At 52.9% G+C, this 25779-nt stretch overlaps 1 protein-coding gene across 1 annotated transcript in view; it reads left to right on the top strand.

Annotated features, from left to right (window-relative positions):
- Positions 1-392: 392 nt before the first annotated feature.
- Positions 393-25779, top strand: part of LOC140108658 (epidermal growth factor receptor kinase substrate 8-like) — a gene marked incomplete at its 3' end in the record, with an annotated part of 42241 nt that continues 16854 nt past the window's right edge. Inside the window, exon 1 of the mRNA XM_072131878.1 lies at positions 393-513. Coding sequence (XP_071987979.1) covers positions 455-513 — 59 coding nt within the window. The remainder of the gene's footprint in view (positions 514-25779) is intronic.

The following is a 25779-nucleotide window of genomic DNA, read 5'->3' on the forward strand; positions in this document are numbered from 1 at the left end:
GGGGGTGATGATGGTGTAAGATGATGGGGGTGATGATGGTGTAATATGATGGGGGTGATGGGTGTAATATGATGGGGGTGATGATGGTGTAATATGATGGGGGTGATGATGGTGTAAGATGATGGGGGTGATGATGGTGTAATATGATGGGGGTGATGGGTGTAATATGATGGGGGTGATGATGGTGTAATATGATGGAGGTGATGATGGTGTAATATGATGGGGGTGATGATGGTGTAATATGATGGAGGTGATGATGGTGTAAGATGATGGGGGTGATGATGGTGTAATATGATGGGGGTGATGATGGTGTAAGATGATGGGGGTGATGATAGGGTAACTCTGAGTGCTGTGCTGCTCAGTAGATGATGCTTGCTGTGTGTTGGGAGTTGTAGTCAGTAAGAGGTTAATCCGCTGCCTCCTCTCCCCTCCCCCGGACTCCTGTTCTGTATTAATGATTAATCACTTCTCCGGAGCAGCTCCAGTCTTTGTGCGGCTCAGGATCAGCTCCATGTAAGTAGAAAGCTCTTATTCTTGTTATTGCTGTGATCCCTGCAGGAGGCGGGATGTGGCCGGATCGCTCCGGGATTCCTCCGGAAAGCCGCCATATTCCTGGATCCTGCTGAACATTTCCTGGATTGTGCAGCAGCTTCTCTGACGCCATGAGACGTCTCTGTGCTTCATGTTACCAGTACAATGATCGCTGCGCCTCACCTGGCGTCACTAGTACCTGGCGTTACCTGTACCTGGCGTTACTAGTACAATGATCACCGCGCCTCACCTGGCGTCACTAGTACCTGGCGTTACCTGTACCTGGCGTTACTAGTACAATGATCGCTGCGCCTCACCTGGTGTCACTAGTACCTGGCGTTACCTGTACCTGGCGTTACTAGTACAATGATCACCGCGCCTCACCTGGCATTACCTGTACCTGGCGTCACTAGTACCTGGGATTATCAGTACCTGGCGTTACTAGTATAATGATCACCGTACCACACCTGGCGTTACCTGTACCTGGCGTTACCTGTACCTGGCGTTACTAGTATAATGATCACCGCGCCTCACCTGGCGTCACTAGTACCTGGGATTATCATACCTGGTGTTACTAGTATAATGATCACCGCGCCTCACCTGGTGTCACTAGTACCTGGCGTTACTAGTACAATGATCGCTGCGCCTCACCTGGTGTCACTAGTACCTGGCGTTACCTGTACCTGGCGTTACTAGTATAATGATCACTGCACCTCACCTGGCGTTACCTGTACCTGGCGTTACTAGTATAATGATCACTGCACCTCACCTGGCGTTACCTGTACCTGGCGTTACTAGTACAATGATCACCGCGCCTCACCTAGCGTCACTAGTACCTGGGATTATCATACCTGGCGTTACTAGTATAATGATCACCGCGCCTCACCTGGTGTCACTAGTACCTGGCGTTACTAGTACAATGATCGCTGCGCCTCACCTGGTGTCACTAGTACCTGGCGTTACCTGTACCTGGCGTTACTAGTACAATGATCACCGCGCCTCACCTAGCGTCACTAGTACCTGGGATTATCAGTACCTGGCGTTACTAGTATAATGATCACCGCGCCTCACCTGGTGTCACTAGTACCTGGCGTTACTAGTACAATGATCGCTGCGCCTCACCTGGTGTCACTAGTACCTGGCGTTACCTGTACCTGGCGTTACTAGTATAATGATCACTGCACCTCACCTGGCGTTACCTGTACCTGGCGTTACTAGTACAATGATCACCGCGCCTCACCTAGCGTCACTAGTACCTGGGATTATCAGTACCTGGCGTTACTAGTATAATGATCACCGCGCCTCACCTAGCGTCACTAGTACCTGGCGTTACTAGTATAATGATCACTGCACCTCACCTGGCGTTACCTGTACCTGGCGTTACTAGTATAATGATCACTACACCTCACCTGGCGTTACCTGTACCTGGCGTTACCTGTACCTGGCGTTAATAGTACAATGATCACCGCGCCTCACCTGGCTTCACTAGTACCTGGGATTATCAGTACCTGGTGTTACCTGTACCTGGCATCACTAGTACCTGGGATTATCAGTACCTGGCGTTACCTGTACCTGGTGTCACTAGTACCTTGGATTAACAGTACCTGGTGTCACTAGTACCTTGGATTAACAGTACCTGGTGTCACTAGTGCCTTGGATTAACAGTACCTGGCGTCACTAGTACCTGGCGTTACCTGTACCTGGTTTTACTAGTATGATGATCACTACGCCTCACCTGGCTTCACTAGTACCTGGGATTATCAGTACCTGGCGTCACTAGTACCTGGGATTATCAGTACCTGGCGTCACTAGTATAATGATCACTGCACCTCACCTGGCGTTACCTGTACCTGGCGTTACCTGTACCTGGCGTTACCTGTACCTGGCGTTACCTGTACCTGGCGTTACCTGTACCTGGCGTTACCTGTACCTGGCGTTACCTGTACAATGATCACCGCGCCTCACCTGGCGTCACTAGTACCTGGGATTATCAGTACCTGGTGTTACCTGTACCTGGGATTATCAGTACCTGGCGTTACCTGTACCTGGTGTCACTAGTACCTTGGATTAACAGTACCTGGTGTCACTAGTGCCTTGGATTAACAGTACCTGGCGTCACTAGTACCTGGCGTTACCTGTACCTGGTTTTACTAGTATGATGATCACTATGCCTCACCTGGCTTCACTAGTACCTGGGATTATCAATACCTGGCGTCACCAGTACCTGGGATTATCAGTACCTGGCGTCACTAGTACCTGGGATTATCAGTACTTGGTGTTACTAGTATAATGATCATTGCACCTCACCTGGCGTTACCACCACCTGGCATTCCAAGTACTTGTTATTATCAGTACCTGGCGTTACAAGTACCTGACGTTAGCACCACCTAGCATTCCTAGTACATGGTGTTACTAGTATAATGATCACTGCACCTCACCTGGCGTTACCTGTACCTGGTGTTAGTAGTATAATGATCACTACACCTCACCTGGCGTTACCTGTACCTGGCGTTACTTGTACCTGGCGTTACCTGTACCTGGCGTTACTAGTATAATGATCACTGCACCTCACCTGGCGTTACCTGTACCTGGCGTTACTAGTATAATGATCACTACACCTCACCTGGCGTTACCTGTACCTGGCGTTACTAGTATAATGATCACTACACCTCACCTGGCATTACCTGTACCTGGCGTTACTAGTATAATGATCACTACACCTCACCTGGCGTTACCTGTACCTGGCGTTACTAGTATAATGATCACTGCACCTCACCTGGCGTTACCTGTACCTGGCGTTAGTAGTATTATGATCACTGCACCTCACCTGGCGTTACCTGTACCTGGCGTTACTAGTATAATGATCACTGCACCTCACCTGGCGTTACCTGTACCTGGCGTTACTAGTATAATGATCACTGCACCTCACCTGGCGTTACCTGTACCTGGCGTTAGTAGTATTATGATCACTGCACCTCACCTGGCGTTACCTGTACCTGGCGTTACTAGTATAATGATCACTGCACCTCACCTGGCGTTACCTGTACCTGGCGTTAGTAGTATAATGATCACTACACCTCACCTGGCGTTACCTGTACCTGGCGTTACTAGTATAATGATCACTGCACCTCACCTGGCGTTACCTGTACCTGGCGTTACTAGTATAATGATCACTGCACCTCACCTGGCGTTACCTGTACCTGGCGTTAGTAGTATAATGATCACTACACCTCACCTGGCATTACCTGTACCTGGCGTTAGTAGTATAGTGATCACTGAACCTCACCTGGCGTTACCTGTACCTGGCATCACCTAGCACAAATATCACAGCGCCACACCTGGCATTATTAGTACCTGAAATTACCAGTACAAAGATCACTGCGCCATTCCCAGCCCCTAGCATTCTCAGCACACAGATCTCTGTGCCTTACCTGTCATTGCTACCACCTGGCATTACCAGTACCTGACTTTCCCTGTATCTGGCTTAAGTTTACTAGTAGCCGGCCTTATTAGTAGCCGGCCTTATTAGTAGCCGGCCTTATTAGTAGCCGGCCTTATTAGTAGCCGGCCTTATTAGTAGCCGGCCTTATTGGTACCTTGCAGAGCTACTACCTGGTCACTCCCAGTACCCAGCATTAGAAGCACCTGACACTCCTAGTACTGGGCATTAGTAGTACCTGGCCTTGGTGGCACCTGACGCTCCCGGTCCCCGGCCTTGGTGGCACCTGACGCTCCCGGTCCCCGGCCTTGGTGGCACCTGACGCTCCCGGTCCCCGGCCTTGGTGGCACCTGACGCTCCCGGTCCCCGGCCTTGGTGGCACCTGACGCTCCCGGTCCCCGGCCTTGGTGGCACCTGACGCTCCCGGTCCCCGGCCTTGGTGGCACCTGACGCTCCCGGTCCCCGGCATTACTAACTCACTGGTTCTTGTTTTCTTCCATGTTTGGGCTATTGGGGTGCTCACTTGGTCCTCTGTGTGGGACTTCTCACCCCGGGGTGTCCGGGCCGTGCTCGGGCCCACGCGGTGTTGGGTACCTGGATTTAGTGAGGGACTTTTCCCAGTGATGGTTCAGCTAGGGGTCTCTTCATGCTGAAGTCATTACGTGTGTGGAAGGACGTTTGGTGTGTGACCCTCTGGTGGGTGTAGAGTAGATTTTATGTGCGGGTGGTGTCCCGGCTCTGACGCAGGAAGGTGTCATAAATTCCTTGGTTACTCTTTTACCACTTCTTGTTACTTATCTTGGGACATTACAGTCAGTACGCGACGGGCGAGCGTTACCTCTACAAGCAGCCGCTTCTGGGGAGGTGAGGTTTTAGATTTTAACGAAACATTTTGTTCCCTTTACAATGTCTGGGGGCCCCCTTGAGGTGGCTGTCTCTCCTTGAGGTTGTAAACTGTGGGTGTATTGTACTGTATGTGTGGCGAGTGCCGGGCCCCCCCCCTGTATGTGTGGCGAGTGCCGGGCCCCCCCTCCCCTGTATGTGTGGCGAGTGCCGGGCCCCCCCTCCCCTGTATGTGTGGCGAGTGCCGGGCCCCCCCCCCCTGTATGTGTGGCGAGTGCCGGGCCCCCCCCCCTGTATGTGTGGCGAGTGCCGGGCCCCCCCCCTGTATGTGTGGCGAGTGCCGGGCCCCCTCCCCTGTATGTGTGGCGAGTGCCGGGCCCCCCCCCCCTGTATGTGTGGCGAGTGCCGGGCCCCCCCCCCTGTATGTGTGGCGAGTGCCGGGCCCCCCCTCCCCTGTATGTGTGGCGAGTGCCGGGCCCCCCCTCCCCTGTATGTGTGGCGAGTGCCGGGCCCCCCCCCCCTGTATGTGTGGCGAGTGCCGGGCCCCCCCCCCTGTATGTGTGGCGAGTGCCGGGCCCCCCCCCCTGTATGTGTGGCGAGTGCCGGGCCCCCTCCCCTGTATGTGTGGCGAGTGCCGGGCCCCCCCCCCTGTATGTGTGGCGAGTGCCGGGCCCCCCCCCTGTATGTGTGGCGAGTGCCGGGCCCCCCCCCCTGTATGTGTGGCGAGTGCCGGGCCCCCCCCCCCTGTATGTGTGGCGAGTGCCGGGCCCCCCCCTGTATGTGTGGCGAGTGCCGGGCCCCCCCCCCTGTATGTGTGGCGAGTGCCGGGCCCCCCCCCCCTGTATGTGTGGCGAGTGCCGGGCCCCCCCCCCCTGTATGTGTGGCGAGTGCCGGGCCCCCCCCCCCTGTATGTGTGGCGAGTGCCGGGCCCCCCCCCCCTGTATGTGTGGCGAGTGCCGGGCCCCCCCCCCCTGTATGTGTGGCGAGTGCCGGGCCCCCCCCCCCTGTATGTGTGGCGAGTGCCGGGCCCCCCCCCCCTGTATGTGTGGCGAGTGCCGGGCCCCCCCCCCCTGTATGTGTGGCGAGTGCCGGGCCCCCCCCCCCTGTATGTGTGGCGAGTGCCGGGCCCCCCCCCCCTGTATGTGTGGCGAGTGCCGGGCCCCCCCCCCCTGTATGTGTGGCGAGTGCCGGGCCCCCCCCCCCTGTATGTGTGGCGAGTGCCGGGCCCCCCCCCTGTATGTGTGGCGAGCGCCCTGCCCCCCCCCCTGTATGTGTGGCGAGCGCCCTGCCCCCCCCCCTGTATGTGTGGCGAGCGCCCTGCCCCCCCCCCTGTATGTGTGGCGAGCGCCCTGCCCCCCCCCCTGTATGTGTGGCGAGCGCCCTGCCCCCCCCCCTGTATGTGTGGCGAGCGCCCTGCCCCCCCCCTGTATGTGTGGCGAGTGCCGCCCCCCCCCCCTGTATGTGTGGCGAGTGCCGCCCCCCCCCCCCTGTATGTGTGGCGAGTGCCACTGATGTCTCTGAGGCTGGACCTCTACGTCCTCAAATTGTACGATGAGCCCGGCCTCCAACGTGTGGAAGGAGATGCTGCTTAGTTTTGCTGCAGTCATAGGCCTTCTATGATTGTCATGTGAAGAGCGGACACGTACCACACTGGGGATGATGCAGGAGGCTACAGGGACCACCAACATGTGACCCCACCATAGGGTGATCCAAGGAGGAAAAGTGGCCGCCATCACTTGGCCCCATACTCTCTGGATGCAGAGGATGCCACTACCTGGGCTCCCACAACCACCTGGAGGGAGTCTCCTACATCACGTGGCCCCATAGTCTCTGGATGCAGAGGATGCCACTACCTGGGCTCCCACAACCACCTGGAGGGAGTCTCCTACATCACGTGGCCCCATACTATCTGGATGCAGAGGATGCTACTACCTGGGCTCCCACAACCACCTGGAGGGAGTCTCCTACATCATGTGGCCCCATAGTCTCTGGATGCAGAGGATGCCACTACCTGGGCTCCCACAACCACCTGGAGGGAGTCTCCTACATCATGTGGCCCCATACTCTCTGGATGCAGAGGATGCCACTACCTGGGCTCCCACAACCACCTGGAGGGAGTCTCCTACATCATGTGGCCTCATACTCTCTGGATGCAGAGGATGCTACTACCTGGGCTCCCACAACCACCTGTAGGGAGTCTCCTACATCATGTGGCCCCATAGTCTCTGGATGCAGAGGATGCCACTACCTGGGCTCCCACAACCACCTGGAGGGAGTCTCCTACATCATGTGGCCCCATACTCTCTGGATGCAGAGGATGCCACTACCTGGGCTCCCACAACCACCTGGAGGGAGTCTCCTACATCACGTGGCCCCATACTCTCTGGATGCAGAGGATGCCACTACCTGGGCTCCCACAACCACCTGGAGGGAGTCTCCTACATCATGTGGCCCCATACTCTCTGGATGCAGAGGATGCCACTACCTGGGCTCCCACAACCACCTGGAGGGAGTTTCCTACATCATGTGGCCCCATACTCTCTGGATGCAGAGGATGCCACTACCTGGGCTCCCACAACCACCTGGAGGGAGTTTCCTACATCATGTGGCCCCATACTCTCTGGATGCAGAGGATGCTACTACCTGGGCTCCCACAACCACCTGGAGGGAGTCTCCTACATAATGTGGCCTCATACTCTCTGGATGCAGAGGATGCTACTACCTGGGCTCCCACAACCACCTGTAGGGAGTCTCCTACATCATGTGGCCCCATAGTCTCTGGATGCAGAGGATGCCACTACCTGGGCTCCCACAACCACCTGGAGGGAGTCTCCTACATCATGTGGCCCCATACTCTCTGGATGCAGAGGATGCCACTACCTGGGCTCCCACAACCACCTGGAGGGAGTTTCCTACATCATGTGGCCCCATACTCTCTGGATGCAGAGGATGCCACTACCTGGGCTCCCACAACCACCTGGAGGGAGTCTCCTACATCATGTGGCCCCATACTCTCTGGATGCAGAGGATGCCACTACCTGGGCTCCCACAACCACCTGGAGGGAGTTTCCTACATCATGTGGCCCCATAGTCTCTGGATGCAGAGGATGCCACTACCTGGGCTCCCACAACCACCTGGAGGGAGTTTCCAACATCACGTGGCCCCATACTCTCTGGATGCAGAGGATGCCACTACCTGGGGTCCCACAACCACCTGGAGGGAGTCTCCTACATCATGTGGCCCCATACTCTCTGGATGCAGAGGATGCCACTACCTGGGCTCCCACAACCACCTGGAGGGAGTATCCTACATCACGTGGCCCCATACTCTCTGGATGCAGAGGATGCCACTACCTGGGGTCCCACAACCACCTGGAGGGAGTCTCCTACATCATGTGGCCCCATACTCTCTGGATGCAGAGGATGCCACTACCTGGGGTCCCACAACCACCTGGAGGGAGTCTCCTACATCATGTGGCCCCATACTCTCTGGATGCAGAGGATGCCACTACCTGGGCTCCCACAACCACCTGGAGGGAGTTTCCTACATCATGTGGCCCCATACTCTCTGGATGCAGAGGATGCCACTACCTGGGCTCCCACAACCACCTGGAGGGAGTTTCCTACATCACGTGGCCCCATACTCTCTGGATGCAGAGGATGCCACTACCTGGGCTCCCACAACCACCTGGAGGGAGTTTCCTACATCACGTGGCCCCATACTATCTGGATGCAGAGGATGCTACTACCTGGGCTCCCACAACCACCTGGAGGGAGTCTCCTACATCATGTGGCCCCATAGTCTCTGGATGCAGAGGATGCCACTACCTGGGCTCCCACAACCACCTGGAGGGAGTTTCCTACATCATGTGGCCCCATACTCTCTGGATGCAGAGGATGCCACTACCTGGGCTCCCACAACCACCTGGAGGGAGTCTCCTACATCATGTGGCCCCATACTCTCTGGATGCAGAGGATGCCACTACCTGGGCTCCCACAACCACCTGGAGGGAGTCTCCTACATCATGTGGCCCCATACTCTCTGGATGCAGAGGATGCCACTACCTGGGCTCCCACAACCACCTGGAGGGAGTCTCCTACATCATGTGGCCCCATACTCTCTGGATGCAGAGGATGCCACTACCTGGGCTCCCACAACCACCTGGAGGGAGTCTCCTACATCATGTGGCCCCATACTCTCTGGATGCAGAGGATGCCACTACCTGGGCTCCCGCAGCCTGATTGGGGCTCTCCTCGATCTTTCTTTGGGCGGGGGGGGCTGATGGACATGATGCTCCTGTAGGTAGGAGTCACTGTTTCTTCATATGTAAAGTCTGGGCATAAATTTGATTTACAAATGATGTTTGCTGTGGAGCCGATGATGGCGGTGTTATTATTATTATACAGTTGGAGGAGGTATTATACAATATTACAATGTGACAGCGGAGGATAATACAGTATTATATGGTGGCGGGAATGGTACAGCATTATTATAGGGGCCACCAGGGGATGCTGCGGCATTATTATAGGGGCCGCCAGGGGATGCTGCAGCATTATTATAGGGGCCACCAGGGGATGCTGCGGCATTATTATAGGGGTCGCCGGGGGATGCTGCAGCATTATTATAGGGGCTGCCGGGGGATGCTGCGGCATTATTATAGGGGTCGCCGGGGGATGCTGCAGCATTATTATAGGGGTCGCCGGGGGATGCTGCAGCATTATTATAGGGGCCACCAGGGGATGCTGCGGCATTATTATAGGGGCCGCCAGGGGATGCTGCAGCATTATTATAGGGGCCACCAGGGGATGCTGCGGCATTATTATAGGGGCCGCCGGGGGATGCTGCAGCATTATTATAGGGGCCGCCAGGAGATGCAGCAGCATTACTATAGGGGCCACCAGGGGATGCTGCGGCATTATTATAGGGGCCGCCAGGGGATGCTGCAGCATTATTATAGGGGCCGCCAGGGGATGCTGCGGCATTATTATAGGGGCCGCCGGGGGATGCTGCCCCATTTATTATAGGGGCTGCCGGGGGATGCTGTGGCATTATTATAGGGGCCGCCGGGGGATGCTGCCCCATTTATTATAGGGGCTGCCGGGGGATGCTGTGGCATTATTATAGGGGCCGCCGGGGGATGCTGCGGCATTTATTATAGGGGCCGCCGGGGGATGCTGCGGCATTATTATAGGGGCCGCCGGGGGATGCTGCGGCATTATTATAGGGGCCGCCGGGGGATGCTGCGGCATTATTATAGGGGCCGCCGGGGGATGCTGCGGCATTTATTATAGGGGCCGCCGTGGGATGCTGCGGCATTTATTATAGGGGCCGCCGGGGGATGCTGCGGCATTATTATAGGGGCCGCCGGGGGATGCTGCGGCATTATTATAGGGGCCGCCGGGGGATGCTGCACACTTACTTATTATAGGTGCTGCAGGGTGATAACCTGGTGGAAAATGGGCTGCACCATGGGTTCTATTAGGGAGATAGTCACCCACCCCATATATGTTTTGTCTTCTGTGCATAGGCATCTTTAGTGTGAGGAAGGTATGGGCCCTATAGTAGACCCGATGTCTCGCCATGACACCCTAGGATCCTCCTGACAGGCGACACTCTCCTTTCTCCTTTCTTCTTCCTCGTCCATATAGATAAATAGGACATTGTCATCAGACATTAAATAAACCAGAATAAGACGTGTAAGAAGCTTTTCTAAAGACAAAGGTGACCCGGAGGACACCTGAAATCTTATTACACATGATATGGGGTCCTTCTGCTCCTCATGTGTGGCTCCTCACTGGCAGGGGGTCCTTCTGCTCCTCATGTGTGGCTCCTCAGTGGCAGGGGGTCCTGCTGCTCCTCATGTGTGGCTCATGCTGCTCCTTATGGGTGGCTCCTCTCTGGCAGGGGGTCCTGCTGCTCCTCATGGGTGGCTCCTCACTGGCAGGGGGTCCTGCTGCTCCTCATGGGTGGCTCCTCTCTGACAGGGGATCCTGCTGCTCCTCATGTGTGGCTCATGCTGCTCCTTATGTGTGGCTCCTCTCTGGCAGGGGGTCCTGCTGCTCCTCATGGGTGGCTCCTCTCTGACAGGGGGTCCTGCTGCTCCTCATGAGTGGCTCCTCTCTGACAGGGGATCCTGCTGCTCCTCATGTGTGGCTCCTCAGTGGCAGGGGGTCCCGCTGCTCCTCATGTGTGGCTCCTCAGTGTCAGGGGGTCCCGCTGCTCCTCATGTGTGGCTCCTCAGTGGCAGGGGGTCCTGCTGCTCCTCATGGGTGGCTCCTCAGTGGCAGGGGGTCCCGCTGCTCCTCATGGGTGGCTCCTCAGTGGCAGGGGGTCCCGCTGCTCCTCATGTGTGGCTCCTCAGTGGCAGGGGGTCCTGCTGCTCCTCATGTGTGGCTCCTCAGTGGCAGGGGGTCCTGCTGCTCCTCATGTGTGGCTCCTCAGTGGCAGGGGGTCCTGCTGCTTCTCATGTGTGGCTCCTCAGTGGCAGGGGGTCCTGCTGCTTCTCATGTGTGGCTCCTCAGTGGCAGGGGGTCCTGCTGCTTCTCATGTGTGGCTCCTCAGTGGCAGGGGGTCCTGCTGCTTCTCATGTGTGGCTCCTCAGTGGCAGGGGGTCCTGCTGCTTCTCATGTGTGGCTCCTCAGTGGCAGCGGGTCCTGCTGCTTCTCATGTGTGGCTCCTCAGTGGCAGGGGGTCCTGCTGCTCCTCATGTGTGGCTCCTCACTGGCAGGGGGTTCTGCTGCTCCTCATGTGTGGCTCCTCACTGGCAGGGGGTTCTGCTGCTCCTCATGTGTTGCTCCTCATGTGTGGCTCCTCACTGGCAGGGGGTCCTGCTGCTCCTCATGTGTTGCTCCTCATGTGTGGCTCCTCACTGGCAGGGGGTCCTGCTGCTCCTCATGTGTGGCTCCTCACTGGCAGGGGGTCCTGCTGCTCCTCATGGGTGGCTCCTCACTGGCAGGGGGTTCTGCTGCTCCTCATGTGTTGCTCCTCATGTGTGGCTCCTCACTGGCAGGGGGTCCTGCTGCTCCTCATGTGTTGCTCCTCATGTGTGGCTCCTCACTGGCAGGGGGTCCTGCTGCTCCTCATGTGTTGCTCCTCATGTGTGGCTCCTCACTGGCAGGGGGTCCTGCTGCTCCTCATGTGTTGCTCCTCATGTGTGGCTCCTCACTGGCAGGGGGTCCTGCTGCTCCTCATGTGTGGCTCCTCACTGGCAGGGGGTCCTGCTGCTCCTCATGGGTGGCTCCTCACTGGCAGGGGGTTCTGCTGCTCCTCATGTGTGGCTCCTCACTGGCAGGGGGTTCTGCTGCTCCTCATGTGTTGCTCCTCATGTGTGGCTCCTCACTGGCAGGGGTTCCTGCTGCTCCTCATGTGTGGCTCCTCACTGGCAGGGGGTCCTGCTGCTCCTCATGGGTGGCTCCTCACTGGCAGGGGGTCCTGCTGCTCCTCATGGGTGGCTCCTCACTGGCAGGGGGTCCTGCTGCTCCTCATGGGTGGCTCCTCACTGGCAGGGGGTCCTGCTGCTCCTCATGGGTGGCTCATCACTGGCAGGGGGTCCTGCTGCACCTCCTCAGTTCTTGGGGGGGTTCTTTGGGATGACCCCAGCGCTCTCCATGCTGTGTCCACTTCAGCTGCAGTACCAGGCGTGCCCAGATGTGGGGCTGCGCTCCTCTACAATCTCTATAGGTTGAACGGCTTCTTCCTGACCTCGCGGAGGGGGGGGGGGAGGTGCATCGTGGGATATTGTGACTACTTCTGGGACTGCACGGAGGACAATGGAAACCATTGTCTTCTCTGTTTATTTAGTCTCATTCACTGTGAGCGCTGTAGCACAGGTGACAACTCCCATCATCCTGCCAGTGATCCTCATCATCCCAGTCAGTTATCTCCTCTCTTCTCTCCACAGTCTGGAGTCTTCAGGCCTGAAGAGGAGGAGATGGCAATATCTGTGACATCCTGACACCAGGAGGTCCCTTCTACAAGGTGGAGTCACCAGTGATGAGCAGTAAGTGCCCCAGGGCAATAATCCACTTCATGACCCGTCGTATTGTGGGGCTGAAATGTCCGGGTGTCCAGACTGGGACTGTATCAGCAATAGGGACACCGCCTAGATACAGAACCAGGAACACCGCCTAGATACAGAACCAGGAACACCGCCTAGATACAGAACCAGGAACACCACCTAGATACAGAACCAGGAACACCGCCTAGATACAGAACCAGGAACACCGCCTAGATACAGAACCAGGAACACCGCCTAGATACAGAACCAGGAACACCGCCTAGATACAGAACCAGGAACACCGCCTAGATACAGAACCAGGAACACCGCCTAGATACAGAACCAGGAACACCGCCTAGATACAGAACCAGGAACACCGCCTAGATACAGAACCAGGAACACCGCCTAGATACAGAACCAGGAACACCGCCTAGATACAGAACCAGGAACACCGCCTAGATACAGAACCAGGAACACCGCCTAGATACAGAACCAGGAACACCGCCTAGATACAGAACCAGGAACACCGCCTAGATACAGAACCAGGAACACCGCCTAGATACAGAACCAGGAACACCGCCTAGATACAGAACCAGGAACACCGCCTAGATACAGAACCAGGAACACCGCCTAGATACAGAACCAGGAACACCGCCTAGATACAGAACCAGGAACACCGCCTAGATACGGGAGCAGAGGAGACGATTGGCACCCCTGTACCTAGCGCTGTGGTTCTGATGGCTGGGTGGAGAGGTGGGTGACCCTTTAGGTGCTGCGGTGCCTAAAGAATTAAACGCCCAGGATTGCGTCACATAGAGACGGCCTCCTGCATGGATTGTACGGACAGGGGAACGTCATGGTGCTGTAAGGGGTTAACCATGTGTCTGCTTTATGTTGACGTAAGATTGTTAACCATTTAAGCTTCGAATATAAAGTAAAACAAAATTGAGGTTCTATACGAAAAAATGTCCCCAAAAATGTGGATGTAAGGGAGGGGGCGCTGAGAACAAGAGAAACCCCCAAAAAGTCACCCCTAAGGAGTGTAGTAACGCTATTGGGAGTGGCTATATCCCATTGGTTATTATGTTTGGGAGGGAATGCTACAATAAATGTATTTTGATACTGATTGTGACGTCCCGGACCCCTGAAGATTACGCGCGGTCACTTAGTTCTCCTTTTATAGACTCTCCCAGAACGCGCGGGTGCTGAGAGGCGCAGGAAGGGATTTATAGTGGTCCGCACAACAATCACTCCCAGCCCTGAATGACTGAGACCCTCTCACCAGCCTCCGGGAAACAGAACCTTATCAACCCAATTCAAGCTGCCACCATTTCTCCTTTAACCCCTTACTGACATGTGACGTAATAGTACGTCCCATGTCGGATCCCGGTACATGGAGAGGGCCTCGCAGGCCGAGCCCTCTCCATAGCCGGTAAGTCTTTGCTGCATATTGCCGGCACCGATCGCGGGTGTTTTACCGTTAATCGCCGACGGCAGTGCGTGGGCGCCGGCATCTTTCCATGGATCGTCGCTCCCCGTGGGGGAACGGCGATCCGTCGCCATGGTAGCTTCGGGTCTCACGAAGACCCGAGGCTACTTCGGGTTAACCCATTCATTACAATGTGCTGTCAGCACATTGTAATGTATGAGTAGTAAAATCCCCATATACTGCCATACTGTAGTATGGCAGTATATGATAGGATCGTACAGACACCCTAGGGTTAAAGTACCTGAAAAATAGTAAACATAAAAATAAAAAAAAGTTAAAATTAAAAAATTATAATAAAAAACCCTAAAAATTCAAATCACCCCCCTTTCCCTAGAACTGATATAAATAAACAGTAAAAATCATAAACACATTAGGTATTGCCGCGTCCGAAAATGCCCGATCTATCAAAATATGATAACGGTTTTTAACTGCATTTAACCCCGTAACGGAAAATCGCGTCCAAAGTCGAAAATGGCACTTTTTTGCCATTTAAAAAAAATTTAAAAATTCTTTAAAAAGTGATCACAAGGTCGTACAGTCCTAAAAATGATTTAATTGAAAACATCATCAAAATCTGCAAAAAACGATACCACCCACAGCTCTGCACACCAAAGTATGAAAAAGTTATTAGCGCCAGAAGATGGCAAAATCCCCCCAAAAAATTTTGTACAGGAGGTTTTAAATTTTTTTACATGTATGAAAACATTATAAAACCTATACAAATTTGGTATCCCCGCAATCGCACCGACCCAAAGAATAAAGTATCCCTGTCATTTGGGGTGCACAGTGAAATCCGTAAAATCCAAGCCCAGAAGAATAAGGCACAAATGCGTTTTTTTACCAATTTCACTGCATTTGGAATTTTTTTTCCCGGTACACGGCATGAAATATTAAATACCACCATTTTGAAGTGTAATCTGTTACGCAGAAAATAAGCCATCACACAGCTCTGTACATGGAAAAATAAAAAAGTTAGATTTTTGAATGTGGGGAGTGAAAAATGAAAACGCAAAATCGAAAAAGGGCCGTGGCGGGAAGGGGTTAAGGCCCTTTTTAGTTTTTGCATTTTTCATTTTTCACTCCCCACATTCAAAAATCTATAACTTTTTTATTTTTACACGTATCTGTGTGGCGGCTTGTTCTCTCCGTAACAAATTCCACTTCAAAATGGTATTTAATATTCCATGTCCTGTACTGGGAAGCGGGAAAAAATTCCAAATGCTGTGAAATTGGTGAAAGAACACATTTATGCCGTTTTCTTGTGGATTTTTAGGCTTTTGCTTTGCGCCCCGGATGACAGGACTAAAAAAAATCTTCATTTTGCCGTCTTCTGGCGCTCATAACTTTTTCATACTTCGGTGCCCGGAGCTGTGGGTGGGGTCATTTTTTTGTAAATTTGGATTACATTTTTATTGCTACTATTTTGAGGACTGTTCAGCTTTTTGATCACTTTTTATAGAATTTTTTTATATTTTTCAAAAAGCAAAAAAGTGTCACATTTGACTTTGGGCGCTACTTTCCGTTACGGGGATAAACGCCAGGAAAATTTGTTATTATATTTTATATCGGACATTTTGGGACGCGATGATACCGAACATGTTTGATTCCTACGGTTTATTTACTTTTATATGATCTAAGGAAAGGGGGGGGGGGTGACTTCAACTTTTACTTTTTTTTACAATTTTTTCATATTTTTTAAAAACATTGTTACATTTTTTTTCCCATTATTTAACCCCTTCCCGCACCTTGACGTGATTCTATGTCATAGAATGTGGGTCGTTTCCGCACCTTGACGTAGAATCACATCATGGCGATCGCCGGGGGATCCCAGCGGTACGCAATAGTCGCAATCCTGGCTGTTTAACCCTTTAGAGGGCACGGAGGTGCCGATAGTTACCATGGCAACCCTGAGGTCCGATAAGGACCCCAAGGCTGCCTTTAGTAACAGCCTGTTAGGATCGTGCAGAATTGGCTGACTGTAATATGCTGCAATACATTAGTATGATCAAATGATCACTGGTTCATGTCCCACCCTGCGACAAAATAAAACAGTAAAAAAAAGTGAAATTTAAAAAAAAATATAAAAAAAAAGAATAAAAGTCCCCTGAAGTCCCATCCCATGCAGTAATCAAATACATAAACATAAAAAAGTGAAAAGTACTAAAAAACCCACAACATATTGGATATTGCCACTTCCATAACAACCCGTACAATAAAATAAAATTGTCAATAACCCGGACAGTGAACGCCGTAAAAAAACACACAAAAAAACTCTTAAAACTTTTCACATCTGACCACATAAAAAGTGATCAAAAAGTAAAGTTTACCCCAACATGATACAAAGTAAAAGTACAGCTTGTCCCGCAAAAACTAAGCTCTAAACCAGCGCTGTACACAAAAATATATCAATGTTCTGCCCATTGTTAGCTGCAAATCTCTCACAAAATGACTTTTATGTTCTGCAAAACAAGTTGCCAAAAGCCGTAATCGTGATGACCCACAGAATAAAGAGAACACATTATTTTAATGGTGCGGTGAATGGTGCTAAAAACCATAAACAAGAATTAATGATTTTTTCAAACACCACCATTAAAGAGTTAATAAAATCTGATTATTCGCTATTGAACCCCCCCGTAAAAGTTGATCTCCTCCACAAAAAATGCCCCTCCCCCGGATCTATGCTCCTCCCGTTCTATGCCCCTCTCCCTGATCAATGCTCCTCCCGTTCTACGCCTCTCCCCCTGATCTATGCTCCTCCCGTTCTATGCCCCTCTCCCTGATCAATGCTCCTCCCGTTCTACGCCTCTCCCCCTGATCTATGCTCCTCCCGTTCTACGCCTCTCTCCCGGATCTATGCTCCTCCCGTTCTATGCCTCTCCCTGATCAATGCTCCTCCCGTTCTACGCCTCTCCCCCTGATCTATGCTCCTCCCGTTCTTTGGCCCTCTCCCTGATCTATGCTCCTCCCGTTCTATGCCCCTCTCCCTGATCTATGCTCCTCCCGTTCTACGCCTCTCCCTGATCTATGCCCCTCTCCCTGATCTATGCTCCTCCCGTTCTATGCCCCTCTCCCTGATCTATGCTCCTCCCGTTCTATGCCCCTCTCCCTGATCTATGCTCCTCCCGTTCTATGCCCCTCTCCCTGATCTATGCTCCTCCCGTTCTATGCCCCTCTCCCTGATCTATGCTCCTCCCGTTCTATGCCCCTCTCCCTGATCTATGCTCCTCCCGTTCTACGCCTCTCCCCCTGATCTATGCTCCTCCCGTTCTATGCCCCTCCCCCTGATCTATGCTCCTCCCGTTCTACGCCTTTCCCCCTGATCTATGCTCCTCCCGTTCTACGCCTCTCCCCCGGATCTATGCTCCTCCCGTTCTACGCCTCTCTCCCGGATCTATGCTCCTCCCGTTCTATGCCCCTCTCCCTGATCTATGCTCCTCCCGTTCTACGCCTCTCCCCCGGATCTATGCTCCTCCCGTTCTACGCCCCTCTCCCTGATCTATGCTCCTCCCGTTCTACGCCCCTCTCCCTGATCTATGCTCCTCCCGTTCTACGCCTCTCCCCCTGATCTATGCTCCTCCTGTTCTATGCCCCTCTCCCTGATCTATGCTCCTCCCGTTCTATGCCCCTCTCCCTGATCTATGCTCCTCCCGTTCTACGCCTCTCCCCCTGATCTATGCTCCTCCCGTTCTATGCCCCTCCCCCTGATCTATGCTCCTCCCGTTCTACGCCTTTCCCCCTGATCTATGCTCCTCCCGTTCTACGCCTCTCCCCCGGATCTATGCTCCTCCCGTTCTACGCCTCTCTCCCGGATCTATGCTCCTCCCGTTCTATGCCCCTCTCCCTGATCTATGCTCCTCCCGTTCTACGCCTCTCCCCCTGATCTATGCTCCTCCCGTTCTACGCCTCTCCCCCTGATCTATGCTCCTCCCGTTCTACGCCTCTCCCCCTGATCTATGCTCCTCCCGTTCTACGCCCCTCTCCCTGATCTATGCTCCTCCCGTTCTACGCCCCTCTCCCTGATCTATGCTCCTCCCGTTCTACGCCCCTCTCCCTGATCTATGCTCCTCCCGTTCTACGCCCCTCTCCCTGATCTATGCTCCTCCCGTTCTACGCCCCTCTCCCTGATCTATGCTCCTCCCGTTCTACGCCCCTCTCCCTGATCTATGCTCCTCCCGTTCTACGCCTCTCTCCCGGATCTATGCTCCTCCCGTTCTATGCCCCTCTCCCTGATCTATGCTCCTCCCGTTCTACGCCTCTCCCCCTGATCTATGCTCCTCCCGTTCTATGCCCCTCTCCCTGATCTATGCTCCTCCCGTTCTACGCCTCTCCCCCTGATCTATGCTCCTCCCGTTCTATGCCCCTCTCCCTGATCTATGCTCCTCCCGTTCTACGCCTCTCCCCCTGATCTATGCTCCTCCCGTTCTACGCCTCTCCCCCTGATCTATGCTCCTCCCGTTCTATGCCCCTCTCCCCCTGATCTATGCTCCTCCCGTTCTACGCCCCTCTCCCTGATCTATGCTCCTCCCGTTCTACGCCCCTCTCCCTGATCTATGCTCCTCCCGTTCTACGCCTCTCTCCCGGATCTATGCTCCTCCCGTTCTATGCCCCTCTCCCTGATCTATGCTCCTCCCGTTCTACGCCTCTCCCCCTGATCTATGCTCCTCCCGTTCTATGCCCCTCTCCCTGATCTATGCTCCTCCCGTTCTACGCCTCTCCCCCTGATCTATGCTCCTCCCGTTCTATGCCCCTCTCCCTGATCTATGCTCCTCCCGTTCTACGCCTCTCCCCCTGATCTATGCTCCTCCCGTTCTATGCCCCTCTCCCCCTGATCTATGCTCCTCCCGTTCTATGCCCCTCTCCCCCTGATCTATGCTCCTCCCGTTCTACGCCTCTCCCCCTGATCAATGCTCCTCCCGTTCTACGCCTCTCCCCCTGATCTATGCTCCCCCTGATCTATGCTCCTCCCGTTCTATGCCCCTCTCCCTGATCTATGCTCCTCCCGTTCTATGCCCCTCTCCCTGATCTATGCTCCTCCCGTTCTACGCCTCTCCCCCGGATCTATGCTCCTCCCGTTCTATGCCCCTCTCCCTGATCTATGCTCCTCCCGTTCTATGCCCCTCCCCCTGATCTATGCTCCTCCCGTTCTATGCCTCTCCCCCTGATCTATGCTCCTCCCGTTCTATGCCCCTCTCCCTGATCTATGCTCCTCCCGTTCTATGCCCCTCTCCCTGATCTATGCTCCTCCCGTTCTATGTCCCTCCCCCTGATCTATGCTCCTTCCGTTCTATGCCCCTCCCCCTGATCTATGCTCCTCCCATTCTATGCCTGGCTGGTCCTCATACTCGGGAGAAATTGGCTTTCAAAGTTTGTGGAGTTTTTCGGCATTTAATACTTTTCGGCAATTAATATATTGTCTAAAAAAAATAACAGCTTGTAAATGACACCTCCATTTTGTTTTAACCCCTGAGAAACATCTAAAGGGTTAACACTTCTTAAATTTGAGGGGTGCAGTTTCTATAATAACCTAATTCATGGGGTTTTCCTGCTGTTTAGGCCTCTCACAGTCACATAAACCTCTAAATAATTTTCATAAAAATGAGAAAAATTGCGCCCACAATTCTGCACCTCCCGACAACCTAAAAAAGAGCGAGGAGGCAAAAAACCCTCCGCCGATACAAAGCAGGACATGCGGGAAATGTTAGTGATAAAGTCACCCGGGTGCCGTCGCCATCTGCCTGAAAAGCAGAAAAATTACAACTGTTAAAATTCAGGCCTGGTCCTAAAGGTCTAAAATGGCTCAGACAACGGCGTGTCCTAGAGCTTGATGGAGTAGGACGTGTGCTCCGCAGCTCCCGTGCCCGATCACCGAACACAAGCTTAATTAGCAGCGCAAACCTGGCAGGGCAGACCAGAAAAGGTCCCAAGCGGGGCCAAACCACCTCGGGACCCCCTACGAACCCGGACCCAACGATGGATCGCTACCTTACCGGCACATCGGGATCTGGAACCAGGCCAGCAGCGGGGACGCGGCCTCTTCCTCCACGTGCGCGGACTGGCGCGAACAGAGCGGCAGCCACCAGCCTCCTGCAAGTCTCCCCGCAGACCTCAGGTACCAGCAACCAGGCTCCCCCGGACCGCAGGCGAGCGCCGCCACAAGCTGCGGTAGGGAAACCGCTCACGGGCCAGACACCATTAGCCCAGGAGCATGAGAGCAGCTCCCCTCCGCCGCCATCTTGGGCCACTTTAGCAGCGGGAAACAGCGCAGCCTCCCCCTTACACATCCATCAGGAGGGTGGAGGTTGTGCTGCAACGGAGCCGAATACAGGGCCCCCCCAGATTGCAGCTTTGGGACACTCCGGCACCTCCAGGTGTGAGTCTCCAGGTCCCTCAGGGACTCACAGCGCGGCCTCACCCTTACACAGTCATCAGGAGGGTAGAGGTCGTGCTGCATCAGGAGGGGCTGTTGAGACACTGGGGCCCCCCCAGCTTGATTCCACGGGATTCCCCGGCCTGGCAGAGTTCCCCCCTCTCCAACACAAGCCAGAGAAGCTACACTCCCTGGTACCTCATACGGCGGCCTCCCCCTTACGCAACCATCAGGAGGGTGGAGAGCCGCCTGGGTGGGAGCCCCCCATGATGACGGCTGAGCCAAACCAAGAACCCAGGCCTGCAATAGACCCTAGGAGAAGCCCACTGCTCCAAGGCAGACGACAATCCCCAGAGATTATGCTGGGCTGTCCATCCCGATGTGATCAAAGAGACCACACAGTGGCTACTACAGGCTCTCCCACCGGAGTGAGTTGGGCTGACTCACAAGAGAATGATCTGAGTGCTACACCTTCACTTACTGGGCTGCTTGCCAGACCGGACCCCTGGCAATCACCACACAGTCCGGAGTCTACAGAAGGCTCACCTGCTAAACTCTCGTACCCCTTTCCACCTGACCTGCAGGCCCTGCTTCAAAGCTTACCAACGAAAGCAGACTTTAAGGGGTTAATTGAAGATGTTAAAGACACCTTCCGCAAAGAACTAAGCTCAGTCAGACAAGATTTGCGCTCTCTAGTTGACAGGGTGGACGGCATTGAGAAATCTCATGATGATACCAGAGTATATATCTCACAGCTACAAGAGAATGTGGCCACTCAAGCAACGGTCATAAGAGACATGAACCGACACATCGAAGACCTTGACAACCGAGGGCGCCGCAATAACATCCGAGTCCGGGGGGTACCGGAACCACGAGGGGCTGAAAATGTTAAAAGTCTCTTGGAAGCTTTATTCAACCAAATCCTAGACCAACCCCCAGCTCATAAGATCAAGTTTGACAGAGCTCACAGAGCTTTGGGCCCACGAGGGTCAGCGACTAGGCCAAGAGATATAGTGTGCTGCGTAACGGACTACGAGCTCAAGGAGCAAATAATGCTGAAAGCTAGAAAAACCAATCCCCTCATCTTTGACGGAGTCCAAGTACAAGTCTTCGCAGATCTCTCTTGGATAACATTGCACAAGCGTCGTCAACTGAAGCCTCTATTACTTAAACTACGGGACAACGAGATCCCTTATCGTTGGGGATTCCCATTTGCACTCATGGCAACCAAAAACGGCCAGACGGCTTTGCTACAGTCCCACGCTGATTTACAGTCCTTCTGTCATACATTGGGAATGGATATCCCGGAAATTCAAGATTGGGACATATCACCACCCCCGGCAGCTCTACCCCCGGAATGGTCCCAGGTACAAAGGAAAAGAAATCGTCCATCACCCCGGCGCCACTTGAAGGACTCAAACACCTGATTTATGCCACCGGAAGACAATCCTTTTCCTCAACTTTGACCATGGACGCTCCTGGCTCCCCCAGGAAGCTTTGGTGATCGGAGGGACCGGCGAGTAACCTCCTACTTTTCACTACTTTCTACACGTTAAGTATTAATTGTTAAATTTATGGTATGCCCCTTTCTTTTGTAGGGTGTCTGGGGTTGGCCTGGGGGGGACTGTGGATTTTCCGCTGCCCCCACAGACCACCTTTAAAAACACTCATACCAAAATTAGTCTGTACAGACGTTGATTGGTTATGTCTAACACTCAAAGTGTTATTTTGTTATTGTCCCCCTTTCCCCCCCACCTCTCCTCTTGTGTCTCTATTTAGGTATCTGCTACTAGCCAAACAAACGTGGCCCCTCCCTGGCAACACACGATCGTTGAACTGCAACGTCACTCACCTCACCGGGGATGAAAGGTACCATCTGCGCCCTCTGTCCTCGCCGCCAGCATCATGGTTAAGATTCTGTCACTAAATGTTAAAGGGTTGAACTCCAACGCGAAAAGACGCATAACCTTATTAGAAATGCGGGCACAGGGGGCAGAGATAGTGTTTTTGCAGGAAACTCATTTTGATGCCTCAGGATCATGCGCCTTTGCGAAAGGCATGTACCCCCTGTCGTACATGGCTGTGGGTGAAAGAAGGCGGGGAGGAGTAGCTGTGTTAATAGCGGCTTCATGTCCACTTCAGGTTACTGAGACAATATTGGACCCAAAGGGAAGATATATCATTATACACGGGTCCCTCAAGGGGATACCTGTCACTCTATGTAACGTTTATGCACCCAATACGGGCCAATTGAGATTCCTTAGAAAAGTCTTTAAGCGCCTATCTAGATTCTCACCAGCAATGTTACTCATGGGGGGGCGACTTTAACCTGCCTTTTTCGGCACATATGGACCGCTTAGCGGAACAAAATGCACCTCCATCCCCCACCCTCATTAGACTCACAAGGGAATTTCGGATGCTTCTCAGACAGCAAGGGCTCTATGACTTGTGGAGGATAGACAACCCAAAAGATCGCTCCTTCTCCTTCTACTCCCCACCACATGGAACACACACTAGGATAGATTATTTCTTTGGTTCCATACAATTTCTACGGATTATGAAAAAGTCAAACTTAGGCCCCATAACATGGTCGGATCATGCCCCCCTAATACTAGAATTAAATGCCTCCAACCCGTGTGTAAGAGCATGTCATTGGAGACTTAACGAATCCCTCCTGAAAAAGCCCCTCCAGCGGGATGCATTGACCGAGGTAATCACTAAACACTTCCAGAGCACAGCAGATTCTATGTCATTGCCAATGTGCTGGGAAGCACACAAAATGATGGTGAGGGGAAAATGTATCTCGCTGGCGGCCGCGGCAAAAAAAGAACAAAATAAAACCAAAATAGAATTGCAGACCCAACTTCGCTCTTTAGAGGATGCCCTCTTACTACATCCATCCAGACCTCTCCTTAAAAAAGTAGTGGAAATCAGAGCCAAATTAAAGGAACTTACTATCACACACATAGAGAAACTCCTGCTTTATTCTAAACAAAAATACTATGAGAGAGGCAACAAAGCCCATACTCTACTAGCGAGACAACTGTCAGAAAAATCTGGTAGATCGACAGCCCACTCCCTTCGGCGCCCAGATGGATCCATATCCTATGATCCTCGGGAAATATCAGATATTTTTCAAACATATTTCTCAAAGCTGTATGATCTGCCGAACGCATTGCCTTCAGATCCTATCCTGCGCGACTCCCAAATCGACTCATATCTGCAGTCATGTGACCTCCCCCACCTCTCCCCTGAAGCATTGGTGTCCCTCAACACCCCTATTGAGGCGGAAGAACTAGCAGAGGTCGTAAAATCCCTCCCATCGGGCAAATCCCCAGGCCCAGACGGATTCACATATCTATATTATCAAACATATCACTCCATTCTTTCCCCCCATCTACTTAAACTGTATAACGCCTTCCTCCAGGGGACGCACATCCCACAAGAAATGTCATACTCGTATATTACCCTAATACCCAAACCTGACAAAGACCCACTGGACAGCTCCAACTATCGGCCCATCGCATTACTAAATGCGGACTATAAGATTTTTACAAAAATATTGGCTAATAGGCTCCTACAATGGATCCCCCAGCTAATTCACAAGGACCAAGTTGGATTTGTCCCGTGTCGGCAAGGGGGGGATAATACGAGGAGAACCATTGATTTGATTGAGGTAGTCAATAAAACTAAAAGTGAGGCCCTCCTTTTGAGCCTCGATGCAGAGAAGGCCTTTGACCGCTTGGGATGGTCTTTTATGCTACGGACCATGAGGGCATATGGCCTTCATGGTCCTTTTCTAGAGGCTATTAAGAATTTGTATCTTTTCCCCTCTGCCTCAATCAAACTACCCCACATTACGTCTTCCAGGTTCCCAATACGTAATGGGACGCGTCAGGGCTGCCCACTATCCCCTCTTCTATACATCCTATGTATAGAACCGCTAGCGGCAACCATCCGGCGATCTGTAGATGTCAGGGGAGTGCTAGTAAGAGATAGGGAGTTTAAGCTCTCGCTCTTTGCGGACGATATCCTACTGACCCTCACCCACCCTCACACTACGCTCCCAAATCTGCACAGATTACTAGACAATTACGGTAGACTATCCGGCTATAAGGTTAACATTAGTAAAACAGAAGCCTTGCCTCTCAATTTACCTCAGCCTACACTTACCTTATTGAAAGCGAATTACAATTATAGATGGCAGACATTATCCTTAAAATACCTGGGCATCCGTCTCACCCCTACTTACAAAACATTATACACTCAAAACTACCCCCCCCTGATTGAATCGGTAAAGACTCTATTGCACAAATGGAACTCACTACCGATCTCTTTTTTCGGTAGAATCACGGCAATTAAAATGACTATCCTTCCAAAATTTATGTACCATTTCGAAACCCTACCGATCCCGGTCCCCCTAACAACTCTCAGGAAAATACAAGCTTCACTAATGCACTTTATATGGGCCCACAAGCGCCATAGACTAGTGCGTACATTAATGGTTCAACCAAGGGATAGGGGGGGACTAGGTGTGCCGGACCTGCTTAAGTATTATTGGGCAGCACATCTGCGTAGAATTCCAGCCTGGTCCACTCTCCTCGCGTACTCCAAATGGATGGAGATAGAAAAACTGTGGTGTGCTCCAACACACCCGAACGCTTATCTTTGGGCAACTGCCTCAGCTCAACCAGAGGTTGCACTCCTGGGTCCCATGAACCATACCAGATCCATATGGTTGAAATGCAGAAAACTTTTTCCCCTGGAATCCACCCACTCCCCTATGACTTCCTTCTTATATAATCCACTCCTCCCATCGAGCCTCACGGGCCCTATGTCTAGGCCATGGCACCAAAAGGGCTTGTTTCGCTTTGCGGATATTATTGATGCAGGGTCCAAGATGATCTTGGAGTTTCCAGATCTGGTAGACAGATTTAGCTTACCGTCTCAAGCTATGTTTAGTTACCTACAAATTAAATCCTTTCTCTCCTCCCTGTATGGTTCATTGACAGTATCTATACCCACAGACTTTGAGCGACTTTGTAAGTTGAACACATCCACAGCAGGGCTCATCTCCACAATCTACAGAATACTAATAAACCCCAACCCAACA

This window comes from Engystomops pustulosus, unplaced genomic scaffold (assembly GCF_040894005.1).
Source record: "Engystomops pustulosus unplaced genomic scaffold, aEngPut4.maternal MAT_SCAFFOLD_164, whole genome shotgun sequence".
In the NCBI taxonomy this organism is placed as follows: domain Eukaryota; kingdom Metazoa; phylum Chordata; class Amphibia; order Anura; family Leptodactylidae; genus Engystomops; species Engystomops pustulosus.